Here is a 13,688-nt window from a genome sequence, read left to right as displayed (position 1 = left end):
CCTGAGTGGTACTACACACACCATATATATTTATTATTCATTTTTTCCCTTTTTTTCCTAAAAAAAAAAGTATTATCTTGTAAAGTTTTGAATCCTACCATTTGTGCATATTTATATGAATTATTCAACCAATGAATTGGGTTGTTATATCTTAAAGGTGACAAGTTAAGAAAAGTATGTTACATTGGTTTTTCAAGTTGTAAAACTACTAAGGACTTGAATTTCCTTAAAAAGAACAAGATTTTTGTGTCTTATCCATCATTGTTTCATGCGGTGTACCATTTAACCGTCGGGTCAAATGGTTCTTCTCCAGCTTAAGCTATAAACTGGCCAAAGATGAGAATCAAACCAGAGAGGGGACCGGTTGATGATCTTAGTGGTTTGATTCTAAAAGCATTGTGCAAGGCATGTACCTAAACCAACTCCCAATTCTTTGTTGGATTTGAGGGTATGAAAACAAATTACTAGCCCAAAAGACACAAACAAAGTAAAGAATTAATAAAAAGAAAAACTTATCGGCTAAGGCATGATTAATAGCTGAAGAGACTTTTATCCACATTGGTTTTCTCAACTTCACTACAAATTGTACAAAACGGGTTGACACAAATAAGTCATGCGCCATGCCTAGATATTCATGAGAGCTTTAGAGAACTTGTCTAAATTCTCATAGGAAGCGGCCCCACCTCCACTCTCATATTGGTGAATCCATCAAGTATGTTATGTATTTAAACATATCATCCATAAGGAATATGGTATTCATTAAGAGTAAACACTCAACCTTAATCAATGTAGAATATGGTATTCATTAAGGGATAAACTCTCATACAATTAGAGTTGATAGAACACCTCAAGTCAACAAGTGATTTGTTATTACCCATATGAACATATTTCATGGAATTTCCATTCTAATAGGTTGTGGTTTGGTAAAAGGATCGGTCAAATTAAACTCTAACCTCACAAATTCTAAGGATGAAACCCCTGTTTCAAGCAGCTGCCACACAATATTGTGCCTTAGGCGTATATGTTTGTTCTTCCCATTAAATATTTTTCTCTTAGCCTTAGCAATTGTAGTTTGACTATCACAACACATAGACACAGACGGGGCTAGTCTTGTCCATAAAGGGATATGCTAAAAGGTTTCTAAGTCACTCAGCCTCAGAACTTATCTTTTCTAAGGCAATAAACTCATCATCCATAGTAGATCGAGTAATGCAAGTTTGCTTGGCAGACTTCCAAGAAACTGCACCTCCACTAAGGATGAAAACATATCCACTAGTGGATTTCATCTCATCTGAATCCAAGATGTAATTTGCATCACTAAATCCTTCAAGCACACTTGGAAATCCACTAAAGCACACACCATAATTAATGGTGCCTCTCAAATACTTAAGGACTCTACGAACAGTAGTCCAATGATCCCGATTAGGATTTTGGGTGTACCAACTCAATCTACCTACTGCATAAGCAATGTCAGGTCTGGTACAGTTCATTAAGTACATTAGGCTCCTTATGATATGAGCATACTCTATTTGGGCAATACTATGTTCTCTATTTTTCTTCAGCTGTGAGTTAGGATCATAAGGAGTTGACATTGGTTTACAATTAAAGTGTTCAAACTTCCTTAGGATCTTTTCAACATAGTGCTCTTGAGAAAGTTTAAGTCCTTTAGGTGTTCTAGTTATTTTAATTCCTAGAATCACCTCTGTCTCTCCTAGGTCTTTCATTTCAAACTTAAAACCTAGGAATTTCTTGGAAGGTATTATATTTTGAATATGACATGCAGATAGGATAGCTTCCCCCCACAAATTAAAGGGTACTTCTGAACTTACCAACATTGCACCCCAAATTTCTTTTGCAACCTTAAATTGACAATAAATATTAAAAAGTTCATTAGAAAAGGTACTCAGAATAGCATGCCTAATTTGTTTATTTCTAGTTTCCCAGGTTAGTAATAGATGAGAACCATCTTTTGGTTTTGGGTCAATCAAAATGTGTCCCAAGTTCACTACATCAATTGTAGAGAAAACTCTTTTCTACCATCTCTTAAAGAATGTCCCATTGAAATGATCAATTTTAGAGGTGTCAGGACGGGTGTGAACTAGAGAAGCTTCCATTTGGATTTATTTCAAGATTGTTGGATTTAAGAGTATGGAAACAAATGACTAGCCCAAAAGACAAATAAAGAACATAATTAATAAGAAGAAAAATTTATTGACTGAGGCATGACAAACACTATCCTTGAAATAGATCCACCCTCCTCAAAGACGAACTCGGTGCACTAGGGTAATAGTGGTCTACCTCCGGGATTCAATAGCTAGATCTCGCCTTGGGTGCACTCTATAAGCGAGATGCGTACAACTCGAGTTTTGAAAAAAATCCTCCAAATAGATGTATTAAAATACTTCCTGAAAAACTCTCTGAAAAATTGGTATTTATATATAGAGAGTGAAGGGTGACTTGCTTTTATAGGCCACTAACACAGTCCCAATGGGAATCTACTTGTAATCAGAACAAGACTCAAAGTGGAAGGAGATTCTACTTATAAAAGGAATGAGACTCTACTAGCACAATCTCAATAAGACTCTTCCCAAAAATATAACACTAATAGAATAAAATAAAATAAAATAAAAATAATTCCCAATAGGACTCTTCCCAAAAATATAACACTAATAGAATAAAATAAAATAAAAATAAAAATTATTTACACTCTTCCTACATTCTTAAACTACCTCCACAAGTTGTGGCTCCAACTTCCACTAAACCTATTTGTCCCCTCCCAAAAATTTGCCTACATTGATACGTAGTACATCAGGGGGCTCGAGAGAGTACTCTTCAACTGGGTTTGCAGGGTTTGAAATACATAAGCAGAGAATATTCAGACCACTAAAAAATAAAAATAAAAACCTTTATAGGTCAAAGATGGTTTGAGAAGAATGCAGCCATCCATTTCTTCTGCTATGAAAATGTAACTTTAGCATATCAAGATCAATGACATTACAATATAAATCTAGCAAATCCACAATCACCAATCCAAAAACATAGTACAGCACAGAGGAAAAGGTAAAATGGAAGTTCAAAAGCTTTCTGCATTAACACGCAAAATAGCAACCTTGCCCAGGTTTTGCCCTCTTAGAGCCAAGAGGTTCATGAAATTATGAAAAGCATCAACACGGCGAAGACTGCTTAATGGATGTCTTCTTACCCTTCTTTCAATCTGCTGTTTTTTGATGTTTTCAACTCCCATGGCGGTAGGCAGCCTTTGTAGTGAGAGTGCAGAAATAATGAAGATAACGATACTTCCTTCTGATGCATTGAGATTGATGACAAGCAACTAAAGGCAGTTCTCAGCTTCTTCTTTTCAATTTCGTAGTTTTGGAAATTGGGCTTGTGTCGCACCGCAGAAGCCTTAAGGGCCTGAGGGAGTATGCAGTTGCAGAGTGAACCTACAAGGAAAGGAAAAGAGAAAGATGAATGGAACATGAAATATGGGTACATGAAGAATATAAGAAAGCGACAAGCCTCAATGGTCACAGCTGGGTGTTTTGTAGAAGCAAGGCACTTTTAGGCATATGGCAAAGGATAGTTTGTTTAACAATCACCAAAACCAACTTATAATTGAGGCTCAAGTTAATGTCAAAGTAATAGATGGTGTGAGATCAGTAAAGGTGCTGTGCAAAATACCTATTCTTGCTAGTCGATTGACCCATTTTGGAATTCGGTTCCCAGTCAGCTTGTAACAGATATCCTCACAAAAATGGTTGCAGTTCTTAATAATCAAGTGATATGTATCCCCATTGTAATTCGCCGAGTAACGCTCCATGAACTCTCTAAACTGACCAGGGTCCAAGCATGTAGTGCCCATGAAAATCGCCTTCCTAAACTTGAAGCCAGGACATTGCCGGGGTTCAACCTCAAAGACACCACTTGTTGGGTAGTCATGGGCTCCAAAGGCATACTCTACACCATGAACTGTCAATATGCACATGCAAATCAGATATCTATTCCAACATAGAGATTAAAAAAGACAAAGTAAAATTGCCAAAATAAAAAACTGCCTTCACATCTAAACCTAGACAGTGTCCTAACCGTCACAGTCTTGCAGATAGTCGATGTCTGTATTTAATATATGTATGGGGTAGCATCCTGCATCTATACATGTAAATCTCAACTAATTCACAGAGCCTTCATCTCAACTACTTGAGGTGATTCTATTAGAGCCATATGTATTTTGTAATTCATTTATCTACACATGCTAAAATGAGGCATGCCTAATCCATTCACTAACCAACAAAAAGACTTGACAACCAAAATAAATTTGAGAAAAAATAATACCAATATAGGTTTTATATGATAACATATGAAAAATGATTGCAAAAGCTATATGGAGACATTTTACTCCTTATAGTGCCACCATTTCAATTAAATCATAAACCTTATATGTTTGATTTTGTTATTGTAATATGTTCTTTCAAATGAAAATAAATGGGTGTGGAGAAACGTGATTAGAACAGTTACACATCAACAGTGTAATAATCGTCTAGACATGTTATGGTAGGCTATTACTAAGGTAATTTCTATACATTCAAAGATGAAGCAGAAGCATCAAAATAGAGAGGGCAGCTGACCTTCCACACCAGAGTGGAAGACACCGAGGCCTGCCCAGTAGACATAGCCATTGATGGCTGTCAAGTCATACACATTTAGATAAACTGGTGTATTTCCCGGGCTACGGCCAGCTGACTTTACTTTGGGGTACATGCAAAAGCGAGTGGCTGATTTGCCCCTCAACCGAAAAGGTACTATGGAGTTCCATTGCTTCTTTGATCCCGATTTCATGTTTCCTCGAGGCTGCAACCTGGAACTAATCAATGCCCGGTGCCAACCTGTGAAATACAGAAAGATAAAATATTGATGATTTCACATAAAAGTAACCAGAGTAATAAATGACTATAATCAAATTTCTAAAAAATGTCAGAGAGCCATGTATTAGTTAGTACACATACAAAATAGTATGAAACATTTCAGTGTAAAGAAGTAACATTTAATTTGTTCATAGGCAATTTTTGCACACCAGCTTCCATGGTTTCTAGGCAAGATAGTGAATAAATTCATCCTCCCAATGGGTAAGACCTGATTTAGAAAATCATACATCTTAAATGAATCATACCATCCACTTTGTTTCCATTTTGAAGCCAAACGTTATCTTTAATATGAATTGTTTTGCCAATATGCATATTTGAAGACTGAAAGTTTATTGGTAAGACCTGATTTTAAAAATCATATGGCTATATTTGGTTTTGGAAAGTACTAAAGAAAGAAAAAAATGCTAAGAATAATGATTTTCTCATGTTTGGATGTCATGGAAAAAAGTAAGAAAAAAAATAATAAGGGAAAGAGGGAGGAAAATGCTAAAATATTTTCTTCCCCGTTTTCTTTAGATAAAAGTGAGGAAAGTTTGGGAAAGGTGCATTGCTCAACAATTTAATTTTCTTTCCCTCACTCAACTTTTCCATAGACATCCAAATAGGAAAAAAAAATTATAAGTTTTCATTGCCTTTTTCTTTTCCTCATATTTTTCCTCTCCATTTTCTTTCCCTCAAATTTTCTAGGAACCAAACATGACCTCCATCTTAAGAGTCGTCCACTTGGGATTCAACTGTCAATCCTAACCTTATCCCTAGCATGAATTGTTTTACCAAAATGCATATTTAAGACTGAAATATCCTTAGTTTTGGATATTGGGTCTGCAGAGCAAAACAAAAGAAGAGAAATCTTAAACAAGCATTACAGCTCGGAAATCGAATCGACCCTAATTGAAAACTTGTTGCTCCACAAATTTGAGAATAATCACAAAATGTGGAACATCAACAATTAGCAATTACAAATCTTTATGCACCACCACATGAGTTAAGATTTTGACAATTTCAGCCAACAAAGTCCAGAAAAGAAATGTGTTCACTCTGATAAATGATGCTGCTGGTTATTTAGGTTGCAAAATATACAAGACATGGGCTGAATGAAGCATGTATTTACATCCCATTTGGCATGCCATTTTCCATCATTTCAAAGAAGTGCAGACTTCTTATTATCAAAATGACTATCTTCTAGTGTTGTGCCAACAACTGCTATTAGGGATTGTCCAATAAGACCTTCAACATCTACTTCTTCTAAGTAGCCAAACAAAGCCCAGACATGAAGAAATTCAAAGCCTACCATGTTACATCCTCAGATATTTTCCCAAAATGAAAACTTCAAATGTTTGCTTTTCCAAAGGAAATAATGAATGGACTTCCAAGCAGTATGTTAGGAACAGAGAAGGAAAAAGTGGAGACAGATATTCTTACTGCACACAATAAATTGAAGAACAGATAAAATTAAAAACCCATAAGGAGGATGAGCAAGTGGACACCCAACACATTTTCAAGGAACAAGAAAAAGTTAATGTGATCTTTGAAGAAAGCAGAACAATTTCATGAGAAAACCCAAAAATAAAATGGCTAAAGAATGGAAAGGTAGCCACTGATCCTACCCAAACATAAAGAAGATAATATTAACAAAGAAAATAGGCATAGAAATTAATCAAAAATAACACAAACCAGAGAACTAACACAGACCCATTATAGACGACTGAAAATTAGAGAGACCCGGTTACCTTGTTGGAGGGGACACCCATTAAAATGCGAAGGGAATGTCTTCACCAACATGCAAAACCACCATTTTCAGAGCAGAGATAGCACCTGAAAATGTAGTCTACATGACCGAAACACACACATTGTTTTCTGACAAAGATGAAAGCTGTAGAACTGAGACACTATTCTTTTAAAGGACAACTAGAAAAGAAACAGAACAAAAAGAAAAAGAAAAGAAAAAAATGAAGCTTGAGGCCCCATAGGTGAAGACATTATTGACTTTCTTTTAGACCAGCTCTGAAAGAAACAGTGAATCTTCCAAGTAAAGATTAAACGACATCGTTTCATCTTTGCCTTGGCAACAACAATTCCTATAAAAATATAATAATTTTATTTTTATTTAATTATAAAATTTGTCTGTATTTGCATAGTGTAACAAAAGCATGGATCCATGCTTCCCTCTTTTCTGCTTAGATCTTTGGTGAAGTTCCCCTTGGAATCTGCAGAGATATGATGAGATTACAATATTTATTTTTTTGGGAACAGCCAATCACGATTACCCACATAAGCCTAAAGAAAACACTACCAAAAATATTTAAAAAATAAAATAAAATTGTACAGCTATAGACCTTAGACCTTTCCTAATTGGGTTTTAGAATACTTTGGGGTAAGTTTTTTTTTTTTTTTTTTTTTCAATTTTGGATTGTTATTTTGTCCCTTTTTAAGACTTCTTCCTTGGACCTTATCTAGGAAACATATGAATTAATAGTCTCTTTTCATATAAATAAAAAAACATTTTTAACACTTATTTGTTTAGATACGTTTACTATTCCATTTAAAAATGAGGTATTAATTTTTTTTATCTTAAAATTTTCTAAAATAATTTTTAAGAACATAAGATAAGTGAAATTATTATTACTTTCTTTTTCTAAAAAAGAAAAGTAAATATAAACGAGACCGTAATTTTGTTTCTTATTTTTTATAAATTTATTTTTAAATTTTTGTTCATGATTTTTAAAAAATAAGAAATAAAAAATAATTTCTCAAACACAATTTAAATTTTTATATTTTTCCCAAAAAAAAAAAAAGAACTATAATGTCTTCCTGTATAAAAAATATTAAATTTTACATAAAAAAAATAATAACTTTAAAAAATTTATGATATTAATAAATTTCTCTACATATCCAAATCTAATTATTTTCAATATACCTAAAATACCATATCCAAAAAAAAATTCTATTAGATTTTTTTTCCATGAATATATCTAGGATTTAGGATTTATTGTTTCATGTGAGTTTTGAGAAATATTTATTTTAAAAATATATGAAACATTGAGGATGAATTTAGAGGTGATTTAGGGGTTAAAAAAAAAAACTTTTGAAAAAGTAGAAAAAAAAAGTAAGGAAAAAAAAAAGAAAGGTGGGAACCACTGAACCAGACATGGTATGGGCGGTGGTCTAGTATAAAAGTAATTTTGTCTATTTTTAAAAATAGAAAATAATAAATAATAAATAAATAAAATAAGGTAAAAGAAACGTTATATCTAGAAAAACCAATGGTTCTGATAAGTTGGGAACTGTCCTACTTGTACTAATTAAGTAGTTACTATTTATGTTGTCCCACATCGTTATTCTTTAAGCGTGCCAATTACAATCCAACGGTTGTAAACTGTTTATATACCGTATCGGGCGGATCCTACGGCTAAGAAAGGACAAAGAAAAAAAGAGGGGTCATATCCGTTTCGGAATCGTAACAATAACTAACTCCCGCTCTCCGCTTGAACCTCAACTTCAAATTGCTTTTGCCTCCATCAACCACGACCAACTCTCGCTCTCGCTCTCGGTCTCTTTCTCTGTATTTTTAGGTATGCTTGAATTCTTCTTCGTTTTGAATTAGCCTATGTGTATAGAATCATATATCTATTTTTTTTCCCTGGTTTTCTTTGGTTGTAGGTTTGTTGTTTTAGACTTTATTTTAGTTGCTGTTTTTGGGAAATTTTTGAAAGGTCTCTGAAGTTGCTAATCTGTTATTTCTACTTTGCATAGAACTTCAGGAAAATTTTTAGGTGGAATTTTTTTTTTTTTTTTGGGTATATTATGGCTCCGGCGAAAAATTCATGTGTTTCGATTGTAGAAGGTTTTTAGGGCTTTGATTTTGACATGATCCATCCATCGTAGGGATTTTGGATGGCACATTCTATCTATATCAGCCTAGGGTTTTGATGTATTAACGGAAGTTCAAGAAATCATACGAGAGCAATTTTGATTAATCTGGGGAATTTATTGATCGGCTTCCGATGAATAAAACTATGTTGCGTTCTTGTTTGTGAGATTCATGTTTATGTTTTAGTTTGGTTTGGGTTGACCTCTCTTTCTAAATTTGAATCTATTTTTAGATTGTGTTTGGCTCGTGCAAAAAAGGAATGGAAATAAGATGTGAATTGAAGTAATGCCCTATAAAAGAAAGGAATCAAAATCTTAGGGAGAGTGGTATTTGGTTTCCACTCTGATTAATTTTTTATTCCTATTCCCATTCTAAAAAAACAATCAAAACACATAAACCCAACGTGGCCTTTATAGTATATGGCACTGGGGTGCAGACTGATAAATTTGTGATTGTAAGTTCGTCTTTATTTTACTAATAGACAATACCTGGGACCTCTCTTTTTTTTTTTAGGAATTGCAATATAGGAAAAATATCAAACTGATTTAGATGGCCTCTTAGGCTATCACAAGAAGCAACATTGTCCTTCTTATGATATGTTTTGTTTCAAGTTGGAAGCTCTTTTAATAAATCTACTTAAACACATAGAAAAGGTCTTATTGGACTCTAGAAAGTACTTTTAGCTTCCAAAAACCAACTCAAACACGGCCTAACCATATAGGTTTTTTAGTGTACAAGTTACCTAGAGAAAGATGTAGCATTTTCCTGACCTGGAAATCAAGAATGTGACAATATTGTTCTTAAATTCTCCTCCAGTGAATCATACATATGTTAAACATGTATGAATACAAGTTTAACCTCCCGCTATTTTGGGACATTTTTCTCAGATGATGTTTGTGGACATTAGATGCAAGTATTTGAAAAGGAGATGCTTCCAGGTGTTGGATCGCCTTTAAGAAGGGCGATACTTTTCCTGAAAATTATGCTTGAAAGGATTGAAATAGACTCATATTTTGAATCTTTTTCTTTTGATCAGTCTTGATATTTGAATGTTTCAGCCATGCAAAATTATGAGTTCGGAGTTCCTTTAGTTGAAAACTGATGAATGTTCTATTGTTAGTTAGGTGATCACTGACTGTGATGAGGAAATGTTTCTTACATAAATTATTGTTAATACCATTGTCGTTTTGTGGTTAGATTCTGTGCATATTAATTGATCTTCTAATTATTAAAGGTGTACAGCATATTTTATTCAGCATTCGAAATGAAGACTGTGGAAGTTAATACACCTGCTAAGTCTGGGAAAACAATGGAAATTGAGGATGACTATGTGCCCAAGTCTTCGGAACCAAGCGTCACAATTCAGGTTCTCTCACTTTCTTAGTCAGTTTTACTAATGTACTTTATTATTTCAGTACACCAACTACACATTCACAACCTTGGGGTGGGGGGGTGGTCAGGGGCATTTTGCTTCATCTATTGCTGATGAAGTACCACATGAAATAATCTGTCTAGCTTACAACTCACTCTTGAACAGGTATACCGTCATGCTGGAGCTACCAGATCCCCCATTTTCCCTTCACCTGTTACCTCTTCTCCAGCTCCTCATCCCTATTTCTGGGGAAATCAGGTGATTGTTTAGAGATTTGTGAGATTATGTAGTGATTGTTTGCTTGACATCATGGGAATGATAAATGTTTTATTTGCTTTTCTTGGTGGTTTTTATAGCATTGTTTTGTGCCAATAGAGGGGAATGCAATTTGGTACCCTGCTTCATATCACACAGCTCCTAATGCTTATCCTTCCGTAGCTGGGGTAATCCTAAACTCTTGTTGTCTCCTATACAGGTTGCTTTATTTTTTAATTTTTCCAATTATAAGGACATTTCATATAAATGTTCTGAAGAATTTTTCTCCTCAGCATTAATGGTTTTAGAGTCATAAAGATAGTAGATACCAGTCTTCATATGGAAAACAGTTGTGTATCACACAATGCTAACAAAGTAAGAACTCCTTAAATGACATGCTACGTTTGATTTCATTAAAAGTACCAAGAAAAGGAAAAAAATATATCAAGGAAAATGATTTTCTCATATTTGTTTTATCATGAAAAATCCGAAAGAAAAGGAAATATAATTAAATTGAGTTAAATACTTATATATTTTCAAATTATTTAATCTTCGTGTAGAAGAGGAAAAATAAGAAAAATGAATTTGAAGAAGAATATAAAAGTAATTTATTAAGTTCAAATCTATTTTTTTTCTCTTCTAGTTTTTCTCTATTTTCTTCTCCATGCATTTTTTCTCAAATCTTCCAAGAACCAAACATAGGATAGGGTTCCATTGGGCTACTGGTTTGTCCAAGCTATGCACGCCAAATCATGTTTGCTGAATTCACTCAACTCTGTTTCTCTATTATGTGTGATTGGGATTTCATGATGATTATACTAATTTAGCCATACATTTCTTTTCAAGGAATTTTCTCCAACAAGGAAGCGGACCTCTGTCCAGATGATTGAAGCTGGTATATGCTGAATTTCATTGTTCTGCTTTCATTCATTGAAATTTCTTAGTTATGACTTCTAGAACTTGCACAGGAGTAGGTGTAAATAACAGTGGTACAGCCCAGAAGGTATCTCCCAATGCATCTGTCACACTTCCAGAGGCTTCAGCAACTATGGTTAGACCTCAAGAGGTCAAGCAAGAAAACTGTATTCAGGTATGAAAAGAGTTGCAGTTATTTCTCAGATTGATTAGTAGGTTATTTAATCTTAGTTTCACTTTTATATTTCTTTTTGGTTTGAAGTCACCTGCTGGATTTAGGAATTTCTACCAAACTATGTTGCTTACAACTGTTAGAGCACGATGTGGATAGACCAATGCACTAATCAATTCCCAAACTTGATTTGGCTTTGTTATTTATTTTTAAATTTTTCTTCTCAAACTTGTTCAAAGTTGTTGTTCTGGTCATGCATATTCTTTCGCATGTTAACCTGGAGGTGCAATTGTTTTATAATTGTTCTGTTGCATTCTTTTATCTTGGTATCAACGCATCTTTCCTTGTCTTACCATGAAATTTTCATCTTTAAGAGTGCTTTCCTTTCATAACTAGGACTGACATTATATATCTGCCAATAGTTTCAATTCTGGAGCTTGAAACCTTCTACACCTATTCTTAATGTTATCAGCTTAACTTGCCCACAATTTCACGAACCTCTGCAAACTGATTCTTTTCCTGATTACCTCATATTCAGTTCCAACACTTTGTCATTAACACAGTTGTTATTTTTGGTTATTTTCTTGACTTGCAACACTCTTTTAACAGCATGAGGATGAATTGAGAAAGGAAAGAAAGAAGCAGGCTAATAGGGAGTCAGCTAAGAGGTCAAGATTACGCAAGCAGGTATGTTCATATTTAAGAAGAGTTTTTGCAGGTGACTTTTTAGAATGATTTTAAAAGAGTATTGATAAGTTTGGTGAGAACACCTCCATGTTTTATGAGGAGAATCACTACTATTTTTGTGTTCAAACTTCTGAGTTTATTTGACTTAATTATATTTTTATATAACATTTTGGTGTTGGATTTTGTATTCTCCCAGGAAGAATGTAACAAACTACAGGCAGTGGCAAGGACATTAAAATCGGACATTTCCATTCTCTGTGACAAGTTAGTGAGACTTTCCGAGAAATGTATGGAGTTTGAAAGAGAAAACAAGTCAATAACGGTGCACCATCTAAACCCTTATTCTTTAATATCACCCCCCGCTTTGTCTGGTTTATGTTGTTCAAAACTACTAATGCATTTCTTTTCAAGACTTAATGATAATATAATTCCAGAATCCAAATACATTTCATGTTCTCACATTCTCAAGCTTCATGCTTGTTCGCAACCAACAAAAAATAAAAAAAGCGGAAGGCCATCATGATTCTCTAGACTAGTTTTACACTAGAGTTATATCTACATATTGCTTCCAGTTTGTCAAACCCTGCTATTCTGTGAATAATTTTCTACCATCCGTTTGAAAGGCTTGCAAATTTCCTTTATAAGAGACAAAAAAAAAAGTATTTCGCTTTGGTCCAAGATCATGGTGATTATTTATACTACACTATGTTCATTCCTTGATGTGGACGTATCTACATTACAAGAGTCTCAAATTTCTCCACCTGACCGTCTTCCTATGTGTCCTTGTATTGTAGCACTTCAGTTCAATATTTACTTTTGTTTTTTGTTTTTCACTTTAGATTTTATTGAAATGAATAACATTCAATGGTGGAACAGGAAGAGCTAATTCAGACATATGGGCTAGGTGCAATTTCCGACCTTGAAGTCAAGTATCCTGACGTTTTTCAACAATATCTTGATGACAAAAGGAACAGCAATGACACAGAAATTCAAAGCACCATCAGCATGAAAGAAGAAACTACAAGTGAGGATACGACATCTCCTAATCAGAATACAGAACATTAAACCCTTGAGGCTAACTCTTAATATCTCTGTCACCATTCCTAGTCTAGAATGCTTCCTTTTGTTTTCCATCTTTCCCTCTCTCGGCCAAAATGTTAAAACCCCCAATTGTTTCTACTTAATGGCTTTCATTATTTCATAGGAGAGTTCTGTTTAGGTATATATCCATTCTTGGTGTTTGAACATGTGTGGTACAATAATGCAAAAGTTAAAATCTGCAAGAGAAGGAAGCACAGAGGACAATAATATTCTTATTGTTGCTATATTTGATTGGTCGAATCAATTTCTCTTATTCTATTCTAAGTAATGCAATATATTATCATATTTTTTATATCCTTTCTATATTAATCCCAATGTAAAATATAGAACATACATATCTCATACATCATAAATTTATTTATTTTTTATATTACTTATTTTGTAAAATAATTT

The 13,688-nt window shown here is 33.9% G+C and overlaps 3 protein-coding genes across 3 annotated transcripts; 1 reads left to right on the top strand and 2 right to left on the bottom strand.

Annotated features, from left to right (window-relative positions):
- Positions 1-1,145: 1,145 nt before the first annotated feature.
- LOC117911616 (secreted RxLR effector protein 161-like) lies at positions 1,146-1,592 on the bottom strand. Its single transcript, XM_034826018.1, has one exon. The coding sequence runs from the start codon at positions 1,590-1,592 to the stop codon at positions 1,146-1,148; it is 447 nt and encodes a 148-aa protein (XP_034681909.1).
- Positions 1,593-2,923: 1,331 nt separating this feature from the next.
- LOC117911442 (deSI-like protein At4g17486) lies at positions 2,924-6,832 on the bottom strand. Its single transcript, XM_034825820.1, has 4 exons — positions 6,653-6,832; positions 4,626-4,883; positions 3,682-3,969; positions 2,924-3,443 (listed from the first exon to the last, which is right to left on the bottom strand). Exons 1-4 carry the CDS (start codon positions 6,702-6,704, stop codon positions 3,199-3,201), a joined length of 843 nt encoding a protein of 280 aa, XP_034681711.1. The 5' UTR covers positions 6,705-6,832; the 3' UTR covers positions 2,924-3,198.
- Positions 6,833-8,402: 1,570 nt separating this feature from the next.
- Positions 8,403-13,519, top strand: LOC117911470 (light-inducible protein CPRF3-like). Its single transcript, XM_034825865.1, has 9 exons — positions 8,403-8,494; positions 10,050-10,159; positions 10,331-10,423; positions 10,522-10,608; positions 11,267-11,315; positions 11,389-11,510; positions 12,117-12,194; positions 12,391-12,516; positions 13,071-13,519. Exons 2-9 carry the CDS (start codon positions 10,058-10,060, stop codon positions 13,257-13,259), a joined length of 846 nt encoding a protein of 281 aa, XP_034681756.1. The 5' UTR covers positions 8,403-8,494; positions 10,050-10,057; the 3' UTR covers positions 13,260-13,519.
- Positions 13,520-13,688: the final 169 nt, after the last annotated feature.

The sequence above is a fragment of the Vitis riparia genome, chromosome 3, assembly GCF_004353265.1.
Source record: "Vitis riparia cultivar Riparia Gloire de Montpellier isolate 1030 chromosome 3, EGFV_Vit.rip_1.0, whole genome shotgun sequence".
NCBI classification, from domain to species: domain Eukaryota; kingdom Viridiplantae; phylum Streptophyta; class Magnoliopsida; order Vitales; family Vitaceae; genus Vitis; species Vitis riparia.
The sequence above is the reverse complement of the archived record's forward strand: the minus strand, read 5'-3'. Positions and strand labels throughout refer to the sequence as shown.

Bases quoted from the DNA above. Each gene is read 5' to 3' on its own strand.
- LOC117911442 (XM_034825820.1), bottom strand. From the start codon at position 6,704: ATGTTGGTGAAGACATTCCCTTCGCATTTTAATGGGTGTCCCCTCCAA. The intron at 3,970-4,625 runs GTCAGCTGCCCT...GCATATTGACAG, and splicing joins CTTCCACTCTGGTGTGGAAG to TTCATGGTGTAGAGTATGCC. The intron at 3,444-3,681 runs GTATTTTGCACA...CTTTCCTTGTAG, and splicing joins CAATCGACTAGCAAGAATAG to GTTCACTCTGCAACTGCATA.
- LOC117911616 (XM_034826018.1), bottom strand. From the start codon at position 1,592: ATGTCAACTCCTTATGATCCTAACTCACAGCTGAAGAAAAATAGAGAA.
- LOC117911470 (XM_034825865.1), top strand. From the start codon at position 10,058: ATGAAGACTGTGGAAGTTAATACACCTGCTAAGTCTGGGAAAACAATG. The intron at 10,160-10,330 runs GTTCTCTCACTT...ACTCTTGAACAG, and splicing joins AACCAAGCGTCACAATTCAG to GTATACCGTCATGCTGGAGC. The intron at 12,195-12,390 runs GTATGTTCATAT...GTATTCTCCCAG, and splicing joins GGTCAAGATTACGCAAGCAG to GAAGAATGTAACAAACTACA.